Source organism: Panthera leo, chromosome F3 (genome assembly GCF_018350215.1).
Source record: "Panthera leo isolate Ple1 chromosome F3, P.leo_Ple1_pat1.1, whole genome shotgun sequence".
NCBI classification, from domain to species: Eukaryota; Metazoa; Chordata; class Mammalia; order Carnivora; family Felidae; genus Panthera; species Panthera leo.
In genome coordinates, this window is record NC_056696.1 from 2884283 (window position 1) to 2904703 (window position 20421).

At 47.3% G+C, this 20421-nt stretch overlaps 1 protein-coding gene and 1 long non-coding RNA gene across 2 annotated transcripts in view; one reads left to right on the forward strand and one right to left on the reverse strand.

The window, feature by feature from the left end:
• ACBD3 (acyl-CoA binding domain containing 3) overlaps nucleotides 1-12438 on the reverse strand; it is a 32778-nt gene extending 20340 nt beyond the window's left edge. Inside the window, exon 1 of the mRNA XM_042924919.1 lies at nucleotides 12007-12438. Within this exon, the coding sequence (XP_042780853.1) occupies nucleotides 12007-12292 (286 nt within the window). The 5' untranslated portion in view covers nucleotides 12293-12438. The remainder of the gene's footprint in view (nucleotides 1-12006) is intronic.
• Nucleotides 11113-19083, forward strand: LOC122211635. The gene is made up of 2 exons (XR_006198758.1): nucleotides 11113-11832; nucleotides 18880-19083. It is a non-coding gene; the product is annotated as an uncharacterized LOC122211635 (long non-coding RNA).
• Nucleotides 19084-20421: the final 1338 nt, after the last annotated feature.

The following is a 20421-nucleotide window of genomic DNA, read 5'->3' on the forward strand; positions in this document are numbered from 1 at the left end:
TGTAAAAAAATAAATAAATAAAATCTCACACACAAAAAAATAAAGAAAGAAAGAATACATTTTCAGTGTTAGCTCTGGCCCAGCGTCAAATTAATCTGTTCACCACCATGAACCCGAGCACTCAGCACCACGCTTGGTTCATGGGTACCACCTAACCCATGCCCGACTAAAGAACAAATTGACTTCACAGGTCAATTTCTGTGAGAATTAGCAAAACGGTACATTCGTTCTCATCAACTGTACTGGCATTTCCACAGAATCATGCGCACACTTGTTCAAGAACTGTTCTATCGTCTTTCGTTAAACTCTACTATGGGATCTTCACATTAATCGGCATCATCCAAGCTGGGGACCAGATGTGTCTGAACCAAAAACAAGCACGACAAGACAAAGAAAAGGAAACGCATCGAAACGTCATCTTTCCGAAAGATCGGCTTACAGAGTTTTCTTTAGTCATTTTTTATATTCCCAAATTTTCTTCGATATGCATAAAGTACTTTCATATCAAATACATATACGCTTTTTTCTTTTTTAACAAACATTTGTAAAAAGTCAAGACAACTCATCTTTCAGCCTTTGGGACAAGGTTAACAGATCCATTATCCTCCCCGGAGGAAGAGACACAACCCAGGAGGATGTGCAAATCCTGCCCTCGGTACAGACAGCCCACACGGTGCTCGTGTTCTCGACGCAGGATGTGTTTTGTTCGGTTTTCCAAGTCAGATGAGAATAATTTTCTTCTCAATTACTTACGGTTCCACAGGCATTAAATACGCTTAATAGGGAAGTTGTAACTGCCATTAACTACACAGAAAAAGCCTTGATGAAACTCAAAAATCTCTCACCGGGACCACATTCCTAAAGGGAAGTTCTAGTTCAGTGCTGCCAGAAAGGAATACAGACTGGCATCACCCTAGGTTCCTGCAGTCACGCGGTTAATTGTTACCAAGTTATACTCTGTTTTCTACGGCAACCAAAAAACAAACGTGAAGTACGCTTAGAAAGAAAAGGCAGGGCTATTTTTCAGGTACAACCGCATAAAGACACAGCCACAAGCAGACAGTGACTACCATCACCAAAGGGAAGCGTGACTGCAAAGCTAGTCATTCTTTTTTTTTTTTTTTAACGTTTATTTATTATTGAGAGACAGCGAGACAGAGCATGAGCATGGGAGGGGCACAGAGAGGGGGAGACACAGAATCCAAAGCAGGCTCCAGGCTCCGAGCCGTCAGCACAGAGCCCGATGCGGGGCTCGAACTCACAAACCAGGAGATCATGACCTGAGCCGAAGTTGGATGCCTAAATGACTGAGCCACACAGGCGCCCCGCAAAGCTAGTCATTCTTAACTGACTGGACTGAAAGGGATCACCTGTTGGCATCTGTCCAGCAACAACGATTTTTAAAAAGTTCATTTTCTATAAAACCGAAGACTGATAAAAGGTTACAAATCAGTTTTACCTAAAGGAGGCAGACTAAAGCAGGGAATGGCAAACTGGATCGATCATGCCCACTGCTGTCTTTATAAGACCTGGGAGTTAAGAATGGCTTTTGTAAAGTTTTCTTGTTTAAAGTAAGCGTTATGCCCAACGTGGGGCTTCAACTCATGACCCTGAGATCAAGAGTCACATCTCTACCGAATGAGCCGGCCAGGTGCCCCTGGCTTTTACGGTTTTCAAGGGCTATAAAGCAACAACAAAAAAGCAAAAATGGAAAAACAAAAACAAAGAATATAAATGAACACAGACCATATGTAGCCATTAGAGACTAAAATACTATCCAGCCCTTTATTTTTTTTTGATGTTTATTTATTGACAGAAATAGACAGACAGAATGTGAGCAGGGAGGGGCAGACAGAGAAGGAGACACAGAATCCGAAGCAGGCTGCAGACTCTGAGCTGTCAGCAGAGCCCACAAACCGCGAGATCATAACCTGAGCCAAAGTCAGACGCTTAACCGACTGAGCCACCCGGGCGCCCCCTATCTGGCCCTTTTATAGGGAAAGTTTGCCGGCTCCTGACTAGAGGAAGAAGTAAACTCAGAAGCCAAATGACTTCCAGGTATTCAAAAAAAAAAATGACAGTATAATTAAAAGGATAGAGAAAGTATTTACAAACTTCCAGCTAACCATGATGGATTAAACACACAACATTAGCTCTGATCCTCAATGAAAAACCTCCACGCAAACAAATAAGGGAGGCAATTTAGAGAACGCTGGGAAGGTTCAGGAACCCGGGTTCCTGAGGCTCCAGGTTCATAAGAAGCTGGAGTCTAGATGGAAAAAGTAATGCTTCTTAGGGGGTACTAAGAAGGAGGCACCCCTCCCTCCCACTGTGTTCGACAACCCCAAGCAGGCAGGCGGCTACCCGGCCCCTACTTCAGCAGAGGGCTGACGTTTACTGGAGAACCCGAATCACACGTGCTCCAGATGGGGGAGCACCAGGCTGGGAGTGAAATGCAGGACTAAAAACCAAGCAACGAGTTGCCCTCATCAACGGTAAACAACTTCCCCCCACCCTCCCTTCTCCGGCCTACTTCCTGAATGCTGACAACTAAGTTCCTACAACCCAGGAAGCAGCCAGGAGTATCTGCGGGAAAAACTGGCCCCAAAGATAAAACCTACAATTACTGGGGCGCCTGGGTGGCTCAGTCGGTTAAGCGTCCGACTTTGGCTCAGGTCACGATCTCGCGGTCCGTGGGTTCGAGCCCCGCGTCGGGCTCTGTGCTGACAGCTCAGAGCTGGAGCCTGTTTCAGATTCTGTGTCTCCCTCTTTCTCTGACCCTCCCCTGTTCATGCTCTCTCTCTGTCTCAAAAATAAATAAATGTTAAAAAAATTAAAAAAAAAAAAACAAAAAACCTACAATTACTAATTCGAAAGGTACTGATGGTTTGAGGGTTCCCCTATGAAACCTCTGCTTCATCACCCTACAATTAAGGCTGCTACTCAAGGCTACAGTAACTGTTCGGTCCCTTACCCTCCAACAGGAATGAATACTTGACGATCACCATATATTTGAGAATGCTTCCAACACGGGAACACCCACACCCCCACACCTAAACTTTTTTTTTTTTTTTTTAACATTTATTTATTATTGAGAGACAGAGGGTGACAGAGCATGAGCAGGGGAGGGGCAGAGAGAGAGGGAGACACTGAATCCGAAGCAGGCTCCAGGCTCCAAGCTGTCGGCACAGAGCCCGACACGGGGCTCGAACTCACAGACTGCGAGATCGTGACCTGAGCCGAAGTCGGACGCTTAACCGACCGAGCCACCCAGGCTTACACTTAATATCCTTCAACTTTCAATATTACTTCAACTTATACTTAATATCCTCAGAGACAGAAGCTAATGTGTCCATTAAGCAAAACGAGGGACGAGAAAGAAAGACAATTTAGGGAATAAAAACTCTTAGAAATGGAAAATGTAAAATGTAAAAACAAATTAAAAAAAAAAAATCTTCCGGGGCGCCTGGGTGGCTCAGTCAGTTGGGCATCCGACTTTGGCTCAGGTCATGATTTCGCAGTTGATGACTTCAAGCCTGGCCTGGCTCTGTACTCACAGCTCAGAACCTGGAGTCTACTTAGGATTCTATGTCTCCTCTCTCTGCCCCCCCCCCCCCAAAACAAACATTAAAAAAGTATTTTTAAATATTTCATTGGCTAGAAAATGGAGTTGAGAATATCTCCTAAAAGACAGAGATGGAAAAGATAAGAGAATTAGAAGTTCAATTCAGAAGATCCAATATCTTTTTTTTTTTTTAACGTTTATTTTTGAGAGAGAGACAGCACAAGCAGGGGAGGGGCAGAGAGAGAGAGGAAGATACAGAATTGGAAGCAGGCTCTAGCCTCTGAGCTGTCAGCACAGAGCCTGACATGAGGCCCGAACCCACAAACTGTGAGATCATGACCTCAGCCAAAGTCGGATGCTCAACTGACTGAGCCACCCAGGTGCCCCAGAAGTTCCAGTAACTTAGTATTAACATTATCATAGAGTGAAATCAGAGGAAAAAAGGGTGGAAATTATCATGAAATAATATAAGGAAATTTCCCAGAAATGAAGGATGCAGCTTGAGACTAGGATGACTATCAAAATATTGAACATAATCATTCAAAAAATAAACAGAAAGGAGATAAACAGAAATTCTCAAATGCTAAAGACAGAGAAAATTCTCAAACTTGTAGGAAGAGAAACAGGTCACAACACAGGATCAGGAATAAGAAAGACTACAGACATCTTTAGAGCTGGAATACTGAAAGCTAGATCACAATGGAATTATACCTTGAAATTCCGGGAAGGGACTCATTTTGAACTCTTGACCCCCAGCACTGTAAAATAGGGGTTGTTTTAAGCCACTGAATTTGTGGTAATTTGTTTCAGCAGTAATAGGACACTAACACAATACACAAAACATATTTTCCCAAGCAATTAAAAATAGAAGTGACTTCTAGACTATGTTCTTATTAAATTCATAAAGGGGCGCCTGGGTGGCTCAGTCGGTTAGGGATCCGACTCTTGTCTTCAGCTCAGGTCATGATCTCACGGATTGTGGGATCGAGCCCCAGGCTATCAGTGCAGACCCTATCTGGGATTCTTTCTCTGCCCTTCCCCCACTCTTGCTCACCTCACACACTCTCTCTCAAAATAAACTTTAAAAAAAACTCACAAGTCTTTACAGTTCTAATAGGACAACATAATCTGATAATAGTGTCATATTAAAAAATGCACACGTATTTAACAGTTCTAATACAACAACGTAATTGGTAACAGTCCTGGAGTCAGTTACCAAGCCCAAAGCTCTGAAAAATTAAGTCCCTTCCACCTGAAATTAATTATACAAAAGGTTATTAGTCTCACACATCGACTGCAAGAACAGGTTTATACACAGAAATCCTATTTTTCTCTTTGCTTTGGAGGTAAAGGTGGAGTGATGTAACAAACTATTTCAATGTCCCTTCTGGCCTTTATCTGTGAAATGAAACCATACAATCTATGAGCCGGAAAGGATAGTAACGATCAGCGACTGAATCTCGCAACCAAAGCTCAGACCCCCTGTACATTTCCACATGGCCCACAACAACGTGTCTCTGGATACACAACATAATAAAGATGTAAACAGCAGCAGCAGTAAACCTGAAGTGTGAGAGAAGGAGAAGCGGTGGAGGTTACAGCTTAAACTAATGTGAACTAGAAACTATTTCACTAAGTCTCGTGGTCACCGCAAAGAAAAAACCTGTAGCAGATTCACCAACGATTAAGAAAGGGGACTCAAAGCATATCCCCCCTAGCAACTGCCACCTTACGCCTGAGCAGGTGCAGGTGATGGGAACTCCCTGTCCCAGGCACGCGATTCCATCTCTGCGGGGCTGTGGTTTTTAGTTCTTTACTCTGAGTCAGTAATCTCTCACACTTCTTTTTTTGTTTTATTTATTTGTTTATTTTGAGAGAGAGAGAGAGAGCGAGCAAGTGTGTGCAACCAGGGGGCGGCAGAGAAAGGAAAAGAGAGAGAATCTCAAGCAGGCTCCGTGCCGTCAGTGCAGAGCCTGACATGGGGCTCGATCTCACAAATCGTGAGATCATGACCTGAGCTGAGATCGAGCAGGAAGCTTAACTGACTGAGCCACCCAGGCGTCTCGATCTCTCAAATTTCTATCCACAGGGTCTATTTCCAGCTCTCGGCATTAAAGAAAACACATTTCACAGGTAAGACCTCAAAAAAGCCACAAAATGCCCATCGTGTTTGCCCGGAGTTCTCTACGCTCTAGGCGTAGCTAATTCCCTCACACTTGCTAAAGATCTACATTTTATATCCCAGCTCTGTTAAGTATACAATAGGGACAAATTATTTAACCTTTCTGAGCCTCAGTATTGTCGCCTATAAAATGGAGATGACTTCTCCATAGGGTTCTTGTGAGGGTTACAAACAACGTGTTCCAATGTGCTGGTGGAGTGCCCACAAAGCACACGCTGACAGCGGCCATTATGCTAACGATGTCCCACACCTGGACAAGTAGCTCTCTTCTGAAAGACTCGATTTGTCTTTAACCCTAAAGGATGCTGTCTCAAACAAAAAGCATTACCCAGGGATGGTCGGATCTGCACAGAAGAGAGCAGCATGTCTCTCTCTTCCCTCACCCTAGATACTGTATTTCCATCAAACCAGCCCGAGATCAGATTAATGTGCTGGTTGGGGGGGGGGGGGGGGGGGGGGGGGGGGGGGGGCAGAGAGAGAGGGAGACACAGAAGCCGAAGCAGGCTCCAGGCTCTGAGCTGCCAGCACAGAGCCCGATGCGGGGCTCCAGCCCACAAACCAGGAGATCGTGACCTGAGCCAAGTCGGATGCTTAACCGACTGAGTTCCCCAGGTGCCCCACAACAAACCTCTGAATAAAGGAAGACACAGGGTTTACAAAACTGAGTGGCAGGATAAGAAAAAGCACCCTAGACGGTGCTGACTCCAGAGCTCAACTTGGTAAATATTAAGCCACAGTAGCTCCCATGTAGCAAACAGATAAAAGCACAGTAGCCCTCCCTTATCCGTGGGGTGCACAATCCAAGACCCTGTGGATGACTGAAACCACGGAGAGGACCGAACCCTATATACAGAATGCTTTTTCCTATACATATACATCCACGATAAAACTAAATTTATCAAATTAGGCACGGTAACAAAACAAGAATAATAAGATAAAACAATTCTAACCATACACTGTAACAAAAGTGATGTGGACGTGGCCTCACTGGCCCCCACTCACCCTTGTGATGACGGGAGATGATGAAACACGCACTCGACGAATGAGGTGACGAACGAGGTGACGAACGAGGTGATGTGGGGTAAACGACGCAGGAGCTGGGACGCGGCAGCAAGGCTACCGCGACCTTCTGACGCGGTGTCAGGAAGATCACCAGCTTCCGGACCCCAGCTGACCACCGTGGGGGGTGAAACCAGCGGTGAGGGGAGCTACTGCAGACACTATCTCCTCTTGGGGGCGGTTTCCAGAGTGGGCGCCTTGTGGAAGTTCATCACCACACGCTTATGAGCTGTGTACTTTCCTGAACGTGTATTAAATGAAGGGGAGGCCTCCCGGGGAATGTCAAAGTAACTCACATGAAACACACACGTACACATATCCCTGAATCTGTCTTCAGGTGAAAATTTCAGTTCAGCTCAAATGTAACATGAGCTAGCCAGTAAGAAAATCAGACGCGTGAAAGGTATTCCTATTCTCAGCGCCTATCGTTCCTTTCTTACGACGGTCTCGTAGGTCTGTATGGTCTCTTACACTATTACACCCTTGTATCTAAAGGTGAAGACGATAAAGAAAGCAGGGAAATATAAATTCAAAATTTAATGATGTTGGATAGTAAGAATTCAATTTCAAATTATCTGGGGCTAGACCACTCAAGTCCAGGAGGCACACACTAATTACACAGGCTACCAAAGAATGAACGACAGCTGCACATCGCTGTAAAACCTTGATGGGGCCATTCATACCAATGGTGGGAAATGCCTGTGCTTAAAGATGACAAAACGAATGGAACCATCTCAGCATGTCCACGTGACTGCCTCTCTGAGACCCGTAACATAACTGAGCGTATGACCAAGTCTAATCAACAGCAATGCTAGTGGAAACGCATCAACAATTCCATAAAGACACTGAGTCCAAGACTTACGACTTAAGTTCTTCCGAATTCGACTACAGGTTTTACATACCATACCCTCAAAAATACTCCTGTCATGCTCGCTCGCTCACTCTCACACATGCACTCTCACACACACACACCCCAGATCCCTAGATCTGTCTACTGAAAAGGCCTAGAAACAATGACCAATCCAGTAGCAAAGAGCAGCCACGCCTATCACCCAGATGATGGCTCTTCAAAGGCTGTTTCCCACTAACAAGTTGGAACCTCGTCTCCTTGGACAAACGGCTAATTCCTGCTGAGGCAGGAAATGTATACGAATAACCTGGAACATCTCATCATACCAGATAGCAAGGAAGCTATGAAAAACTATTAGTCATGTCAAAGGGAACTTATGAGCGAATTTGACAAGGCTCCCACTTGCTAAAGACAGTATTGAGCATCGATAAGAGCTTAAAAAAAATAAATCAAATACGTTTAAAAGCATGAGTACATAATGACATCAAAAAAAAGTGTCACCTGTTGAGGCCGCTAGAGAAAGAACTCATTATTCTGAAAACTAATAAAGGGAAAGACGCATTCTTCCTTTCCTGTTTGAATTTCTACTCCAAACCAAATAGCATATGAAGAAAAGCATTCCAGTGAAAGAAAGACCATTAGACTATTACCATTTTTCAATCCCTAATGAATTAACACATCCATTTTCAATTTACACGAGTTTAAAAAGATCATTACATTAGCTAAGTGCAGGCCTCCCAAAAAATCTAATACTGTATTAGCAGCAATGGGACTCTGCAGGTCAATATTTTGATAAGCACATTTACTTCAGTCCTTTGGAAGCAATTTTTGCCCCATTACATTCAAAATCTCGAACCTGATAGCAATATTACGTAGGAATTCAGATGGCTCTCTCATGCTTCACTCCTCCAGATATCCAAAGAGACTCCATAAAGTGATCACGTGGACAAAAACCGTATGCATCTTTCCATGAGCCCTTAATATTTCCAGGCAAACATATTTAAAAAGTTCCCAAAAAGCGATGAGGCAGCAGGGCAGTAACTCTGAATATTTTGCTCAGCACACCTTCAGAAGAAGCAGGGTGTGCTTTCCACCTCCTGCAGTGGGGAGACCTCTCCGGAATCAGAGAGCGAGCCGGCCCTGCCTCTAACGCCCAGTGGCCTGGATCAAGTTTCTCAACTAGGAAGCCCCAACAATACCCCAAATACTCAGCAATACCCCAAATACTCAAAGGTCTGTGGAAACAAAATAACATATCTAGGGTTCTCAAAATGGTACCTGATGTGACTGCCACAGGGTCTTTAACTCCTCTTTTGGACCCTAAGTCCCTTCACAGCAAAAGTGAATGTACTGTTCATCTATATTGGTGACCTAACCCACCTACTTAGAACGTTATCTGTACTAGGGACTTAACACCATCTGAAGTTTATTTATTTAGTCTTAAACTCATTTGTTTAAATAATCTTGACACCCAGTGTGGGGCTCGAACTCACAACCCCAAGATCAAGAAACACAGGCTCTACCGACCGAGCCAGCCGGGTGCCCCAACGAGGTCTGAAGTTTAGATGGGAAGATGCTAACTTACATTTACCTGTATTTTCATCTATGATTTTATTTTTACCTGCATAAAATTAAGACAGTAGGTAGTTGACATACTGGGTCCGGTTACTGGCTTGTGACCACAGTGACAGGGGTGGAATGAGAAATGGGGTCTGTGACTCCCAATCCAAGTTATTTTCAACAGATATCCACACTCTAAAGGTTCCTATTTATTCCACAGCAGAAGATAAAATGGAATGTCATTTCTAATTCTTGTTGAGATTCTAGTACAAAACCACCAAACAGCGATCTATTAGAAAATGTTGCAGGGCGCCTGGGTGCCTCAGTCGGTTACAGTGTCTGACCTTGGCTCAGGTCACGGTCTCATGGTTCATGAGTTCGGGTCCCCGCATCAGGCTCTCTGCTGTCAGTATGCAGCCTGCTTTGGATCCTCTGTCTCCCTCGCTCTCTGCCCCTTCCCCACTCGCACTCTCCCTCTCAAAATTGAACAAACCTTTAAAAAATTTTTTTAAAGAAACCCTTGCAAAACCGACAAAAATGCCAAGCACCGCGCTGGGATTACACGTTAAAACAAAGGCAGCAACAGTTGACTCACCCATAATTCTGACTGCTTTTAGACGCCCCCCACCAGGTGTCTCCTATCCTAACAGCCTCATCATTGCTGACCACGAAGTGATCTACACAGAAAGGTAACTTTAACTGCCATGTTATTTCTCCTTTTAAGTATCTGAATGCCGCTTTGAGAGCTTAATTTAGGAACTAAATGAACCGTACCTATCAATGTAGCTTTTATTCTCCAAGGTCACTGGTAACTAGGCCCCCAAATTACAGGTTCCTCAAGGACTCCTACTACTCAACAAGAATGTTAAAAGAATGTTAGCTTTAGACCAAATCTTAAGTCGGAGACGTCAAATATCATCATCTAATCCAGCTGTATACACATACATACACACACACACACACACACACACACACACACACACACACACAGAAACTGAGTCTGGAAAAGTTAACTGCCTAGGAATTTACATGGTAAATAGAATCCAGGGCTTCCCGACCCCAAAACAATGCCAAATTTACTGCAGGTTATACAGTGTTTTAATCTTACAAAGAAAATATTACTATTTTCAAATAAGACAGGCTCAGAAAATTGTTACCTTTTTTTTGTTGTTGGTCTCGTGGCCAAAGCTAGGATTAAAAGTTGGCCCTTTCCCTGGAGCCTGCTTCAGATTCTGTGTCTCCCTCTCTCTATGCCCCTAACCCATTCGCATTCTGTCTCTCTCTCTCAAAAATAAATAAACATTAAAAGTTGGCCCTTTCCTATTCTCAAATACCTTTGTGCTACAATATACTTGAAGCTTATTGAACATTTGGAAAAGTTAAGTTCCAAGAATAAAAGTTTGAAGTAAAATGTAGTTATAGGAGTTGTATAGGAGCCACCAGATTTTTATCTTAGTGGTAATCTATCACCACCATAGGAAACACGAAATTCAAGCCAGTGACCTAAGACCCATTAGCCATTACCAATTCCCCACGCTGGCCAGTTCGCAGAGGGCTGAACTCAATGTGCAAGGACAATGAACATTTCAAGGGTAAGCTTTTTAATAAAAAAAAAAAAAAAAAATGGAATAAATGTGGAATAACCAAATGTTCTAGAAAACTTATAAAACACTTCCATTAGTTTGCACAAAGTTATGCCGAGAGAAAACAAGTAACTTCTGAACGTATCCCTACCACGAACTACACAACTTCAGCTACTCAAGTATGTCCTGCCCTCCAAAAGGAACTCCCTCTGGGAAAAGTGTCATAAATATGCTGTTCTGGAATGTACCCGAAACCTAGCAACCACTTTTAAAGTTGCATTCGGCCGTGGATCCGCCCCACAAGATCTAAATATCTCTAAGAATCAAACTAACAGGCGTCTCATCAGTCTTTCCCACTGAAAAGATCATGTGATTGGTATCGCCACCAGTGAATCACCCAAAAAAGGAGAAAGAAAAAAAAAAAAAAACAACCCACACACCACAATCCTGCTCCAAGACAAGAGACGTCTTACAATTAATTGTGCGAGAAACAGAGAGTACTTGTAGGCCTTAACTGAGAACTCACTCTTGCGCATTGCTTCCAAGTACAATTTTAACCATCTAGAAGTTACTAGAACACTGAGGGCACCCCTTCCTTTTAGAGGTGGACGAGCCGGAGGGGACGCATTAGCTTAACACTTCCTCCTCGCGGCCACATCAAAACCGCCAGGTGTGCAAGTCCTATTCGAGTTGATGGTTCCCCGGAATGACTGCAAAGGGAAGGGAAGGAACCGATGGGAAGATATCTTCCTCCCCAGAAAAGGGGTAAAAATCGGGGGAACCTGGTGTGCCAAACCATAGGAAGCAAGAAAAGGAATACGACCGTTAGAAAAAAAGCAAAGCAAAACAAAACGAAACCAAGACCAACCGCAAACAAAAAACCATCCCAGAACGGGATCCTCTAGGAGAGAAAAGGGCTCATTCTTCCACCCCGGCCCGTGGAAACCCGAGAAGCTGAATCAGGTCAAACGTCCTGGTAACCTCGGGGAGGCAGGACCAGGACCGCAAAACCCAGGTTCCGGGCCCGTCAGAGGTGTGTGACCCAGCGGCCCAGAGCGGGGAGACAAACTTCGGGGACCCCCAAGGACGCAGCCTGCTCCGGTCGCCGCGGCCCGGGCGGGCCAGGCGGGCACTGGCCCCGTCACGCTCGGGCCCCGGGCGGACTCCGCGGGGCGGCCGAGGCGGGGGCGCGGCCGGGCCGGCTCACCTTTGAAGAAGCGCAGCGCCAGGCCGTACACCTCCTCCAGGCCGAAGCCCCAGCGCTGCTCCAGCCGCCGCGCCTCCTCCGCCGCGCCCCCGGCCGCCGCCTCCCCGGGCTCCGGCTGCTGCCCTGCGGCGCCCGGCCCCCGGCCCGCCCCGGGAGGAGAGGGCGGCGGCAGCGGCGGCGGCAGCAGCGGGGCGCCCTCCGCGCCGGGCCGCTCCTCCGGGTCCGGGCTCAGCGTGAGGCCGTCGACCGAGACCTCGAGCCGCTCTGCGTTCAGCACCGCCGCCATCTCCGGCTGCTGCGCCTCCTCGGCTGGGGACAGGCGGCGGCCACGTATCGACTTCCTGCTGACCTCTGACCCTCGGCGACGCCGGAACTTCCGCCGCTGAGAAGGATCTCCGGCTCCGCGAGAGGGGCTGAGGCCCGCGCCCCGCCCCTCCGCGACCCCCAGGCCCGCTGGCCCCGCCCCGGCCAGCCCGGGCCCGCGTCCGCCCGCGGGCGTCGTCCTCCCCGCCCCCCCCCCCCCCCCGCTCCTTCAGCACGGCGGTCAAGGGCCCGCGGGGCGGGGTCGCGGGGGAATGGCGGAGCCAGCGAGGCCCGCGGGGCTCGGGTCGGAGATGGGGGTGGGGGTCGCGGAGGGGAGGTGCCTACGGGGCCGGGGTCGTGGAGGGGGTGGGGCCCGCGGGGGCTGACGCCGCAGCGGGGCGGGGGCCACGGAGGGGCGGGGCCCACGGAGGGGCGGGGCCAGCGAGGCCCTCGGGGTTCCGGTCGGAGGGGGGCGCGGGTCACGGAGGGGCGGGGCCCACGGGGCCGGAGTCGCGGAGGGGCGGGGCCACTGGGGGCGGGCCCAGAGGAGCTGGGGTCGCAGACACAGAGCTGGGGTGACTGCGGGCACGTGTCCTGCCCTACCGGCCGAGACTCCTTCCGTCCGCGGGGTCGTGTGCTTCCCAGAACGGCCCCCACTCTGCCTTGGTCTCCACACAAACCGAAGGAAATGCTGGGCCAATGCCTTTTTTTTTTAAGGGGTGACTGAGGCTGCAGAAAGTTCCTGGGCTCCTGTGAGGTTGTATTAAATTGGTAGACGCTGGTTTTGCAGGACCGGGAGCTCATACGATTTGTGGGGCCCCTATTAAAAATTTTAAAATACCCAAGGGGCTCCTGGGGGGACTCGGCTGGTTAAGCATCTGACTTGGGTTTTGGCTCAGATCATGATCTAGTTAGTGAGTTCGAGACTCCGCCTACACGCTGGCTGGCAGTGAGGAGCCTGCTTGGGATTCTCTGTCCCTCACCCTCTGTCTCTCCCCTGCTCATTAATTCTCTCTCTCTCTGTCTCAAAATAAGTAAACTTAAAAAAAAAAACAAAAAACAAAACCCTTCTTTAAAAAAATCTGAAAGAAAGAAAAAAACCCTTCTTTAAAAAAATCCAAAAATTTATGTAGGTAAATATGTTTAGAAAGAGAAATCACAAATGACACTTTGATAAGTTGAAAAACGCCACACGCATCACACACGACCATAAAATATTTGTTAACTTCCTGACACACTTATACAGGGTGTCCAAAAGTCCAGAAACACAGTTCATTTTTTTTAAAGATTGAAAATGCCCTTGGCAGCATTATGCATATTTACCTGTGTGTCTAGACTTTATGGGCACCATTTATGATAATTTTCCCCACGTTTTCAGGCCACACACTTTCTTTTTTTTTTAATTTTTTTTTTTAACGCTTATTTATTTTTGGGACAGAGAGACAGAGCATGAATGGGGGAGGGGCAGAGAGAGAGGGAGACACAGAATGGGAAGCAGGCTCTCTTAGCCATCAGCCCAGAGCCTGACGCGGGGCTCAAACTCACGGACCGCTAGATCGTGACCTGAGCTGAAGTCGGACGCTTAACGACTGAGCCACCCAGGCGCCCCAAGGCCGCGTACTTTCAGTCACCTTTTCCTATGACATTTTGTAATAGTTTCTATAAAGAAAATAGAAAGGTCAGTCTTATTCTCAGCATGGTGATCAAAAACTTTTTATTAGGGGACCCCTGGGTGGCTCATGGCTCAGTTGGTTAAGTGTCTGACTTTGACTCAGGTCATGACCTCACGGCTGGTGGGTTCGAGCCCCAACCTGTCAGCACAGAGCCTGGAACCTGCTTCTGATTCTATGTCTCCCTCTCTCTCTCTCTGACCCTCCCCTACTGTCTCTCAAAAATAAATATTTTTTTAAAAAAACTTTTTATTTGGAGGGAAGGAAAAATAAGATAAAACCAGAGAGTGAGGCAAACCATAAGAAACTTTTAAATACAGAGAACAAACCGGGGGTTGATGGGGTGGGGAAAATGGGTGATGGGCATTGAGGAGGGCCCTTGTTGGGATGAACCCTGGGTGTCATTTGCGATGAATCACTGGGTTCTACTCCTGAAGCCAAGACTATACTGTATGTTAACTAACTTGAGAATGAAAAAATAAAGTCGTAGATACTTTGACAGGCCAAAAAAAAAAAAAGTGTATTATTGTTTATGTTTTAGTTTCCCACGTCATTACCGTTATTAGTGTGTATTGTTTTAAAGATTATTGTCAAATTTGGAAAAACCTGTATCGAGTTTCTTTCACATCTGAGCTCTAATATTTCAGGGATGTTTGGCGGCTTGAATGGCCATTTTGTGTATGGTTTTTGGTGGATTCCCAGTGTTTTTCAGAACAAGATTTGTCTGCTCCGTTAAGACAGGTTCTGATTCATTAAGATAAACAAAACATGTGACTTCAACTACAGACAGATTCGTTGTAGTAAGAAAGAGTACGAGTTTGTATCCCATAAACCCAAGAATTCTAATATGTTCCATTATTTTTTTTTCAATTTTTTAATGTTTTATTTATTTTTGAGAGAGAGAGAGAATGAGCAGGGGAGGAGCAGAGAGAGAGGCAGACACAGAATCTGAAGCAGGCTCCAGGCTCTGAGCTGTCAGCACAGAGCCCGGTGTGGGGCTGGAACTCGTGAACCACAAGATCATAACCTGAGCCAAAATCGGACGCTCGATCGACTGAGCCACCCAGGCACCCCTTATTATTATTTTTTTAATGTTTATTTTGAGAGAGCGATTGAGTGCAATCAGGGAAGGGGCAGAGAGAGAAGAGAAAGAGAATCCCAAGCAGGCTCAGCCTTCAGCACAGAGCCCATCACGGGGCTCAAACCCACGAACCGTGAGATCGCGACCTGAGCTGAAACCGAGAGTTGCACACGCTTAACTGACTGAGCCCCCAGGCACCCTGGTTGGGCATTTGAGATTAGGCATTGAGAGACTTCATTCTTCCACCAATAATTTTTTCCTCTTGACGGTTGCAAGGATTTCCTGTGGACCAGTTTCTCATTTCCTTTCACATCTTGTCCCCCCTCTCCCCCGCCCCGGCCCCCCACTGCCCATGTATTTTCTGTGCCAGGTGTCACAGAGCTCCTTTGCCCCTGGCCCTGCACGTTTGTGACACGGTGCTGGCTGAGTTGGCATTTCGGGCAGTAGGTGTTATTTCAGAAAGCCGTTCCTACACCTACCGTGAGCACTGATTTAACAGAGCTCCAGTTAAAGGTATCCCTTAATCATCGTCCCCAGGTCCCCAGAAAGTCCCATTCCTGAACCCTCTAACGCGGAGGAGTGACAGAGGGAAGTGAGGACGCAAAGAGACAGTGGTCTTACGTATCTTGTTTCAGAAACTTTGACAGAAGCTTTGGACCAGGCGAAAATACCGCAGCGGCCTTGGAAGGGCCTGTGTGCGCGCGGGCTTGGGAACGAGCTTCGTTAATTGATGGTGAACCCGCCTCTAGTCGTAGGGGACTCTCATTCTGCTACTCTGAGCCCCAGTGACTTGTTTCCACTTAGCCTGGATCTTTATTCGTATTACATGTTACATATTTATTCGCATTCGGATTACATGGCCAAAGCTCCAAGAAGTCCTAACTGTATTTCCTTGATGTGCTAGGCTCACTGCTCCAGCCCCAGTACCCAGTACCTGTCACGCGACGGGTAAATAGAATTCTTCTTGGAAATACAGATTCCGTCTTCTGAGTGTTCTCCAATAAGCATTCCTTTCGTAACCTGAAAAAAAAATTTTTTTTTTAACAAGTATAAATAGGGGCGCCTGGGTGGCTCAGTCGGTTAGGCATCGGACTTCGGCTCGGGTCAGGATCTCCGGGTTTGTGAGATCGAGCCCCGCGTCGGGCTCCCTGCTGTCCGCACAGAGCCTGCTCTGGATTCTCTGTTCCCATCTCTCTTTCTGCCCCCCTCCCCCGGCACTCGCTCTCTCTCACTTTCTCTCAAAAATGAACATAAAAAAAAAGATTAAAAAAAAAAGAGTATAAGTATTAAAACCTATAGAACATACCTAGGAAGATGGACAGGTAAAATCTGATAAACTAATCATTGACTTTTTTTTTTTTTTTTTTTTTACTGTTTTGGAGTTTAACATATTGAATAATCTTTTTTTATGTTTATTTATTTTGAGAGAGAGAGAGCATGGGGTAGAGAGAGCGAGGCATAGAATCCCAAGCAGGCTTTTTTTTTTTCTTTCAAAAAAATTTTTTAATGTTTATTTATTTTTGAGAGAGAGAGACAGAGTGGCGGGGGGGGGCGCAGAGAGAGAAGGAGACACAATCCGAAGCAGGCTCCAGGCTCCGAGCTGTCAGCCCAGAGCCCAGCACGGGGCTTGATCCCACGAACCATGAGATCATGACCTGAGCCAAAATCAAGAGTCAGACACCCAGCCAACTGAGCCGCCCAGGCGTCTCAGTTTTGCCATTTCTGAAATTCTTTTAGAAGTTTCCTCCCTCAGATCAACGTTTCCCTCTGTTCCCTCTGCACAGTATTCACCTTCTCTGCGAAATGTTATTAGATTCCCAGAGACTGAGTTCAACTCCGTGCATTTCCTGCTTTCTCTGTGATAATCACTACTCCGTAAATGTTGTGCTTTAGTCACACAGAACGCTTTAGTGGGGATAATTATTTTGTACTCCTTGACTGCAAGCACAGGGAGGGCCAAGGTCATCCCTCTGGAGCCCCACAGCCCCTGTCACAGGATAGAAGCGTTTTATGAGGCTTGCAAGGTTGTTAGCTTGAATTGGTTGTTACCGCCTTCAGATCTGCGCCTGCCCTTGGCGCTGGATGACCGTGACCGGAGGCTGCCTCCTCGAGGAGGGACATGTGCTCTAAGTTTGCAACAGTCGCCCCAGCCAGTCGTGAGGGACACCATCTTTGCTGTGATTGATCATTTTGCACCAATATCTGTTTACAGTGGTACCTGCGTGGCCACCATGGGCATGTATTCGTGTTTGTAACTCCCTAATACAGAAGAAAGAAAATGGCATCCTGCCTGGAGGGTTTGAAGAGATAATTCTGATTGATCATTGATAATTCTTTAAAAAAAATTTTTTTTAATGTTTCTTTATTTTTGAGAGAGAGTCAGTGTGAGCGGCGGAGGGGCAGAGAGAGAGAGGGAGACACAGAATCCGAAGCAGGCTCCAGGCTCTGAGCCATCAGCACAGAGCCCAATGCGGGGCTCGAACTCACGCACCGTGAGATCATGACCTGAGCCGAAGTCGGACGCTTAATGGACGGAGCCACCCAGGTGCCCCTCGATCTGTCACTTTTTAGATGTTGTGACCTTAGACTCACTTTCCGGACCTCTGTCTCTTTACCTGGAAAAAAGTCAAAATTGTTCTGGGCTGTCAGCCTGGAGCCTGCATCGGATCCTCTGTCCGCCTCTCTCTGCTCCTCCCCTACTCTCTCTTTTAAAAATAAATAAAAATAAATATATATTTTAAAGTATATGCTTTTAGGATCACCTGTGTGGCTCAGTCGGTTGAATGTCCGACTTCGCCTCAGGTCATGATCTCACGGCCTGTGAGTTCGAGCCCCGCTTCAGGCTCTGTGCCGACAGTTCAGAGCCTGGAGCCTGCTTCGGATTCTGTGTCTCCCTCTCTCTCTGCCCCTCCCCTGCTCATGCTCCGTCTCCCTCTGTCTCTCAGAAATAAATTTGTTAAAAAAAATTTTTTTAAAGTATGTGTTTTTAAAAACAAATCTCCCATAATCCATTACTGAGATCTTCGCTCAAAAATTTTTTTCTAACATTTATTTATTTTTGAGAGACAGAGCACGAGCCGGGGAGGGGCAGAGAGAGAGGGAGATCCGGAATCCGAAGCAGGCTCCGGGCTCCGAGCTGTCGGCACAGAGCCCGACGCGGGGCTCGACCTCACGAACCGGGAGATCATGACCTGAGCTGAAGTCGGACGCTTAACTGTCTGAGCCACCCAGGCAGCCCCCCATTACTGAGATCTAACCAGCGTTAGCAATGTGGGGTTCATTCTTCCCGTCTTGCAAATGCTAAATCCATATAATAATAATAATGATGATGATGATGATAATGATAATAGTAATAAATAGTTATTACGAAGTAGTACCCCCCACTGACAGTAGGAAGAAGCTGTTTAGGAGAGGAGGCCCTTGATTCAAGGACCTGTTAAAAAGCTGCTCAGACTAATGCTGAAGCTTCAGGGCCCCGCAGCCCCACCTGCTGGCCGGAGGCGGGAGCGCTGCGGCAGGTGGACTCCCTGCGCTCCCGTCCTCTCCCGGCTGCGGACTCAGCCCTGCGGCCCCAGCCCCGCGGCCCCGTGGCCACCTCCTAGGTGGGGCAGGAGGTTGGGGGCGTCGGTGGCGACGGCCTCTGTGGCTCCGCCTGGGCTCCTCAGAGCCAGAATAAAGGCCGGGGCTCTGCGTGGAGGGGCAGGGGCGGGGGCCAGACACCGAGCACGGTGACACTTCCCTGAATGAAGGATGTGAAAACCAAGAGCCCATCAGCCTTGCTGGAGGAAGGACCGAATTATCTTTCCTTTCTCTCAATAGGACATTGTTATCGCCTGGAGACAAGGGACATGCAGCCAAAAGAAAAGTCGGAAGAAAAATAAGCGCAGAGGTGTCTCAGGAAGTTAAGCGACAGGAATGACAGCCGCGATTCCCGTGTCGTTTGAATTTTGCCCTACCGGTCAGCTCTTTTTAACATTTGCGAGTCATCGGGGTGTCATTTCCAAGTAAACACTCGTTTCTGTACCTCATTTTCTATTCTTTGTGCTAAAGAACTCCCCTTCAGGGGTGGCTCCTTCGGTTAAGCGTCTGACTCCTGGTTTCGGCTCAGGTCATGATCTCACGGTTCGTGAGTTCGAGGCCCGCGTCGGGCTCTGCGCTGACGGTGCAGAACCTGCTCGGGATCCTCTCTCTCCCTCTCTCTGCGCCTCCCCTGCTCTCTCTCCCTCTCTCTCATTCTCTCCTTCCCAAAATACATAAATAAACTTTTTTAAAAAAAATGCTGTTTGAAATAAGTCCCCTTGTCCCTATATTAAAACGAGGAAACTGGGGGATGCCTGGAGGGCTCAACCGGTAGAGCATGTGACTTGTGATCTCGGGGTCGTGAGTTTGAGCCCCACGCTGGGTGTAGAGATTACTTAAATAAATTAAAATTTTGAATCAATCAGTAAAATGAGGAAACTGAGTCACAGAGCCGGTGGAGAAGTCTCCGTGTGTGGTCAGGTCTGTCTGACTCCTCAGCCCGAAGGGCTGGCTGTGTCTCCAGCCCGGGTCGGCCTGTACCCCCGGAGTCTTAGCGGCCTGTGGGGCCCCTGCATTCAGCTAACTAACACTGCTAACAGCTTCTCGGGGCTCCGAACGTCCCTGCCACAGAGCCTAAGCCGCCACCAGCCGTCACTCTCCCTGCGCAGAGCGGATCATGGGTGTTGCTCAAGGCGATGCGTCCTTGCAAGACCTTGGTTGTCCACAGACACCCCGGCCCTGGAACCCCCATCTGGATAAACAGCCCCCCCGGGATATTCACGATGGTCGGTGAATTTATTTCACACATACCGTGCCCCAAGCACTTCCCGTGCTTTGCCTCATCTAGTCCTCAAATCTCGTGAAGTAGGTATTATGAACCCATTTCACGGAAGAGGAAACAGAGGGTCAGGGAGATTTATAATAATAGGACGAAGGCGGGAGAGTATGGTACTAAGTATTCTAGACTCTAGAGCCGGTCCGTACAATTCTGGAGCCCGTTCTCCCACCATTCTCGCTGTGTGATCTCGAGCACGTTAAATAACCACTCTGGGCCTCAGTGGCACAGCCACCAAGTGACAATAATCATAACTTACCAGACGTGTGTCAACACACACAACCACACTGGGACGATAAATTCTTCGTAAATGTCTGTTCTTTTAATATCACTTTTTTGTAATGTTTCTTTATTGACTTTTAGACAGAGAGAGAGAGAGAATCCCAAGCAGGCTCCACACTGTCAGCACAGAGCTCCATTCGGGGCTCGAACCCACGAACCATGAGATCATGACCTGAGCTGAAATCAAGAGCCAGACGCTTAACCGACTGAGCCCCCGCCCCAGG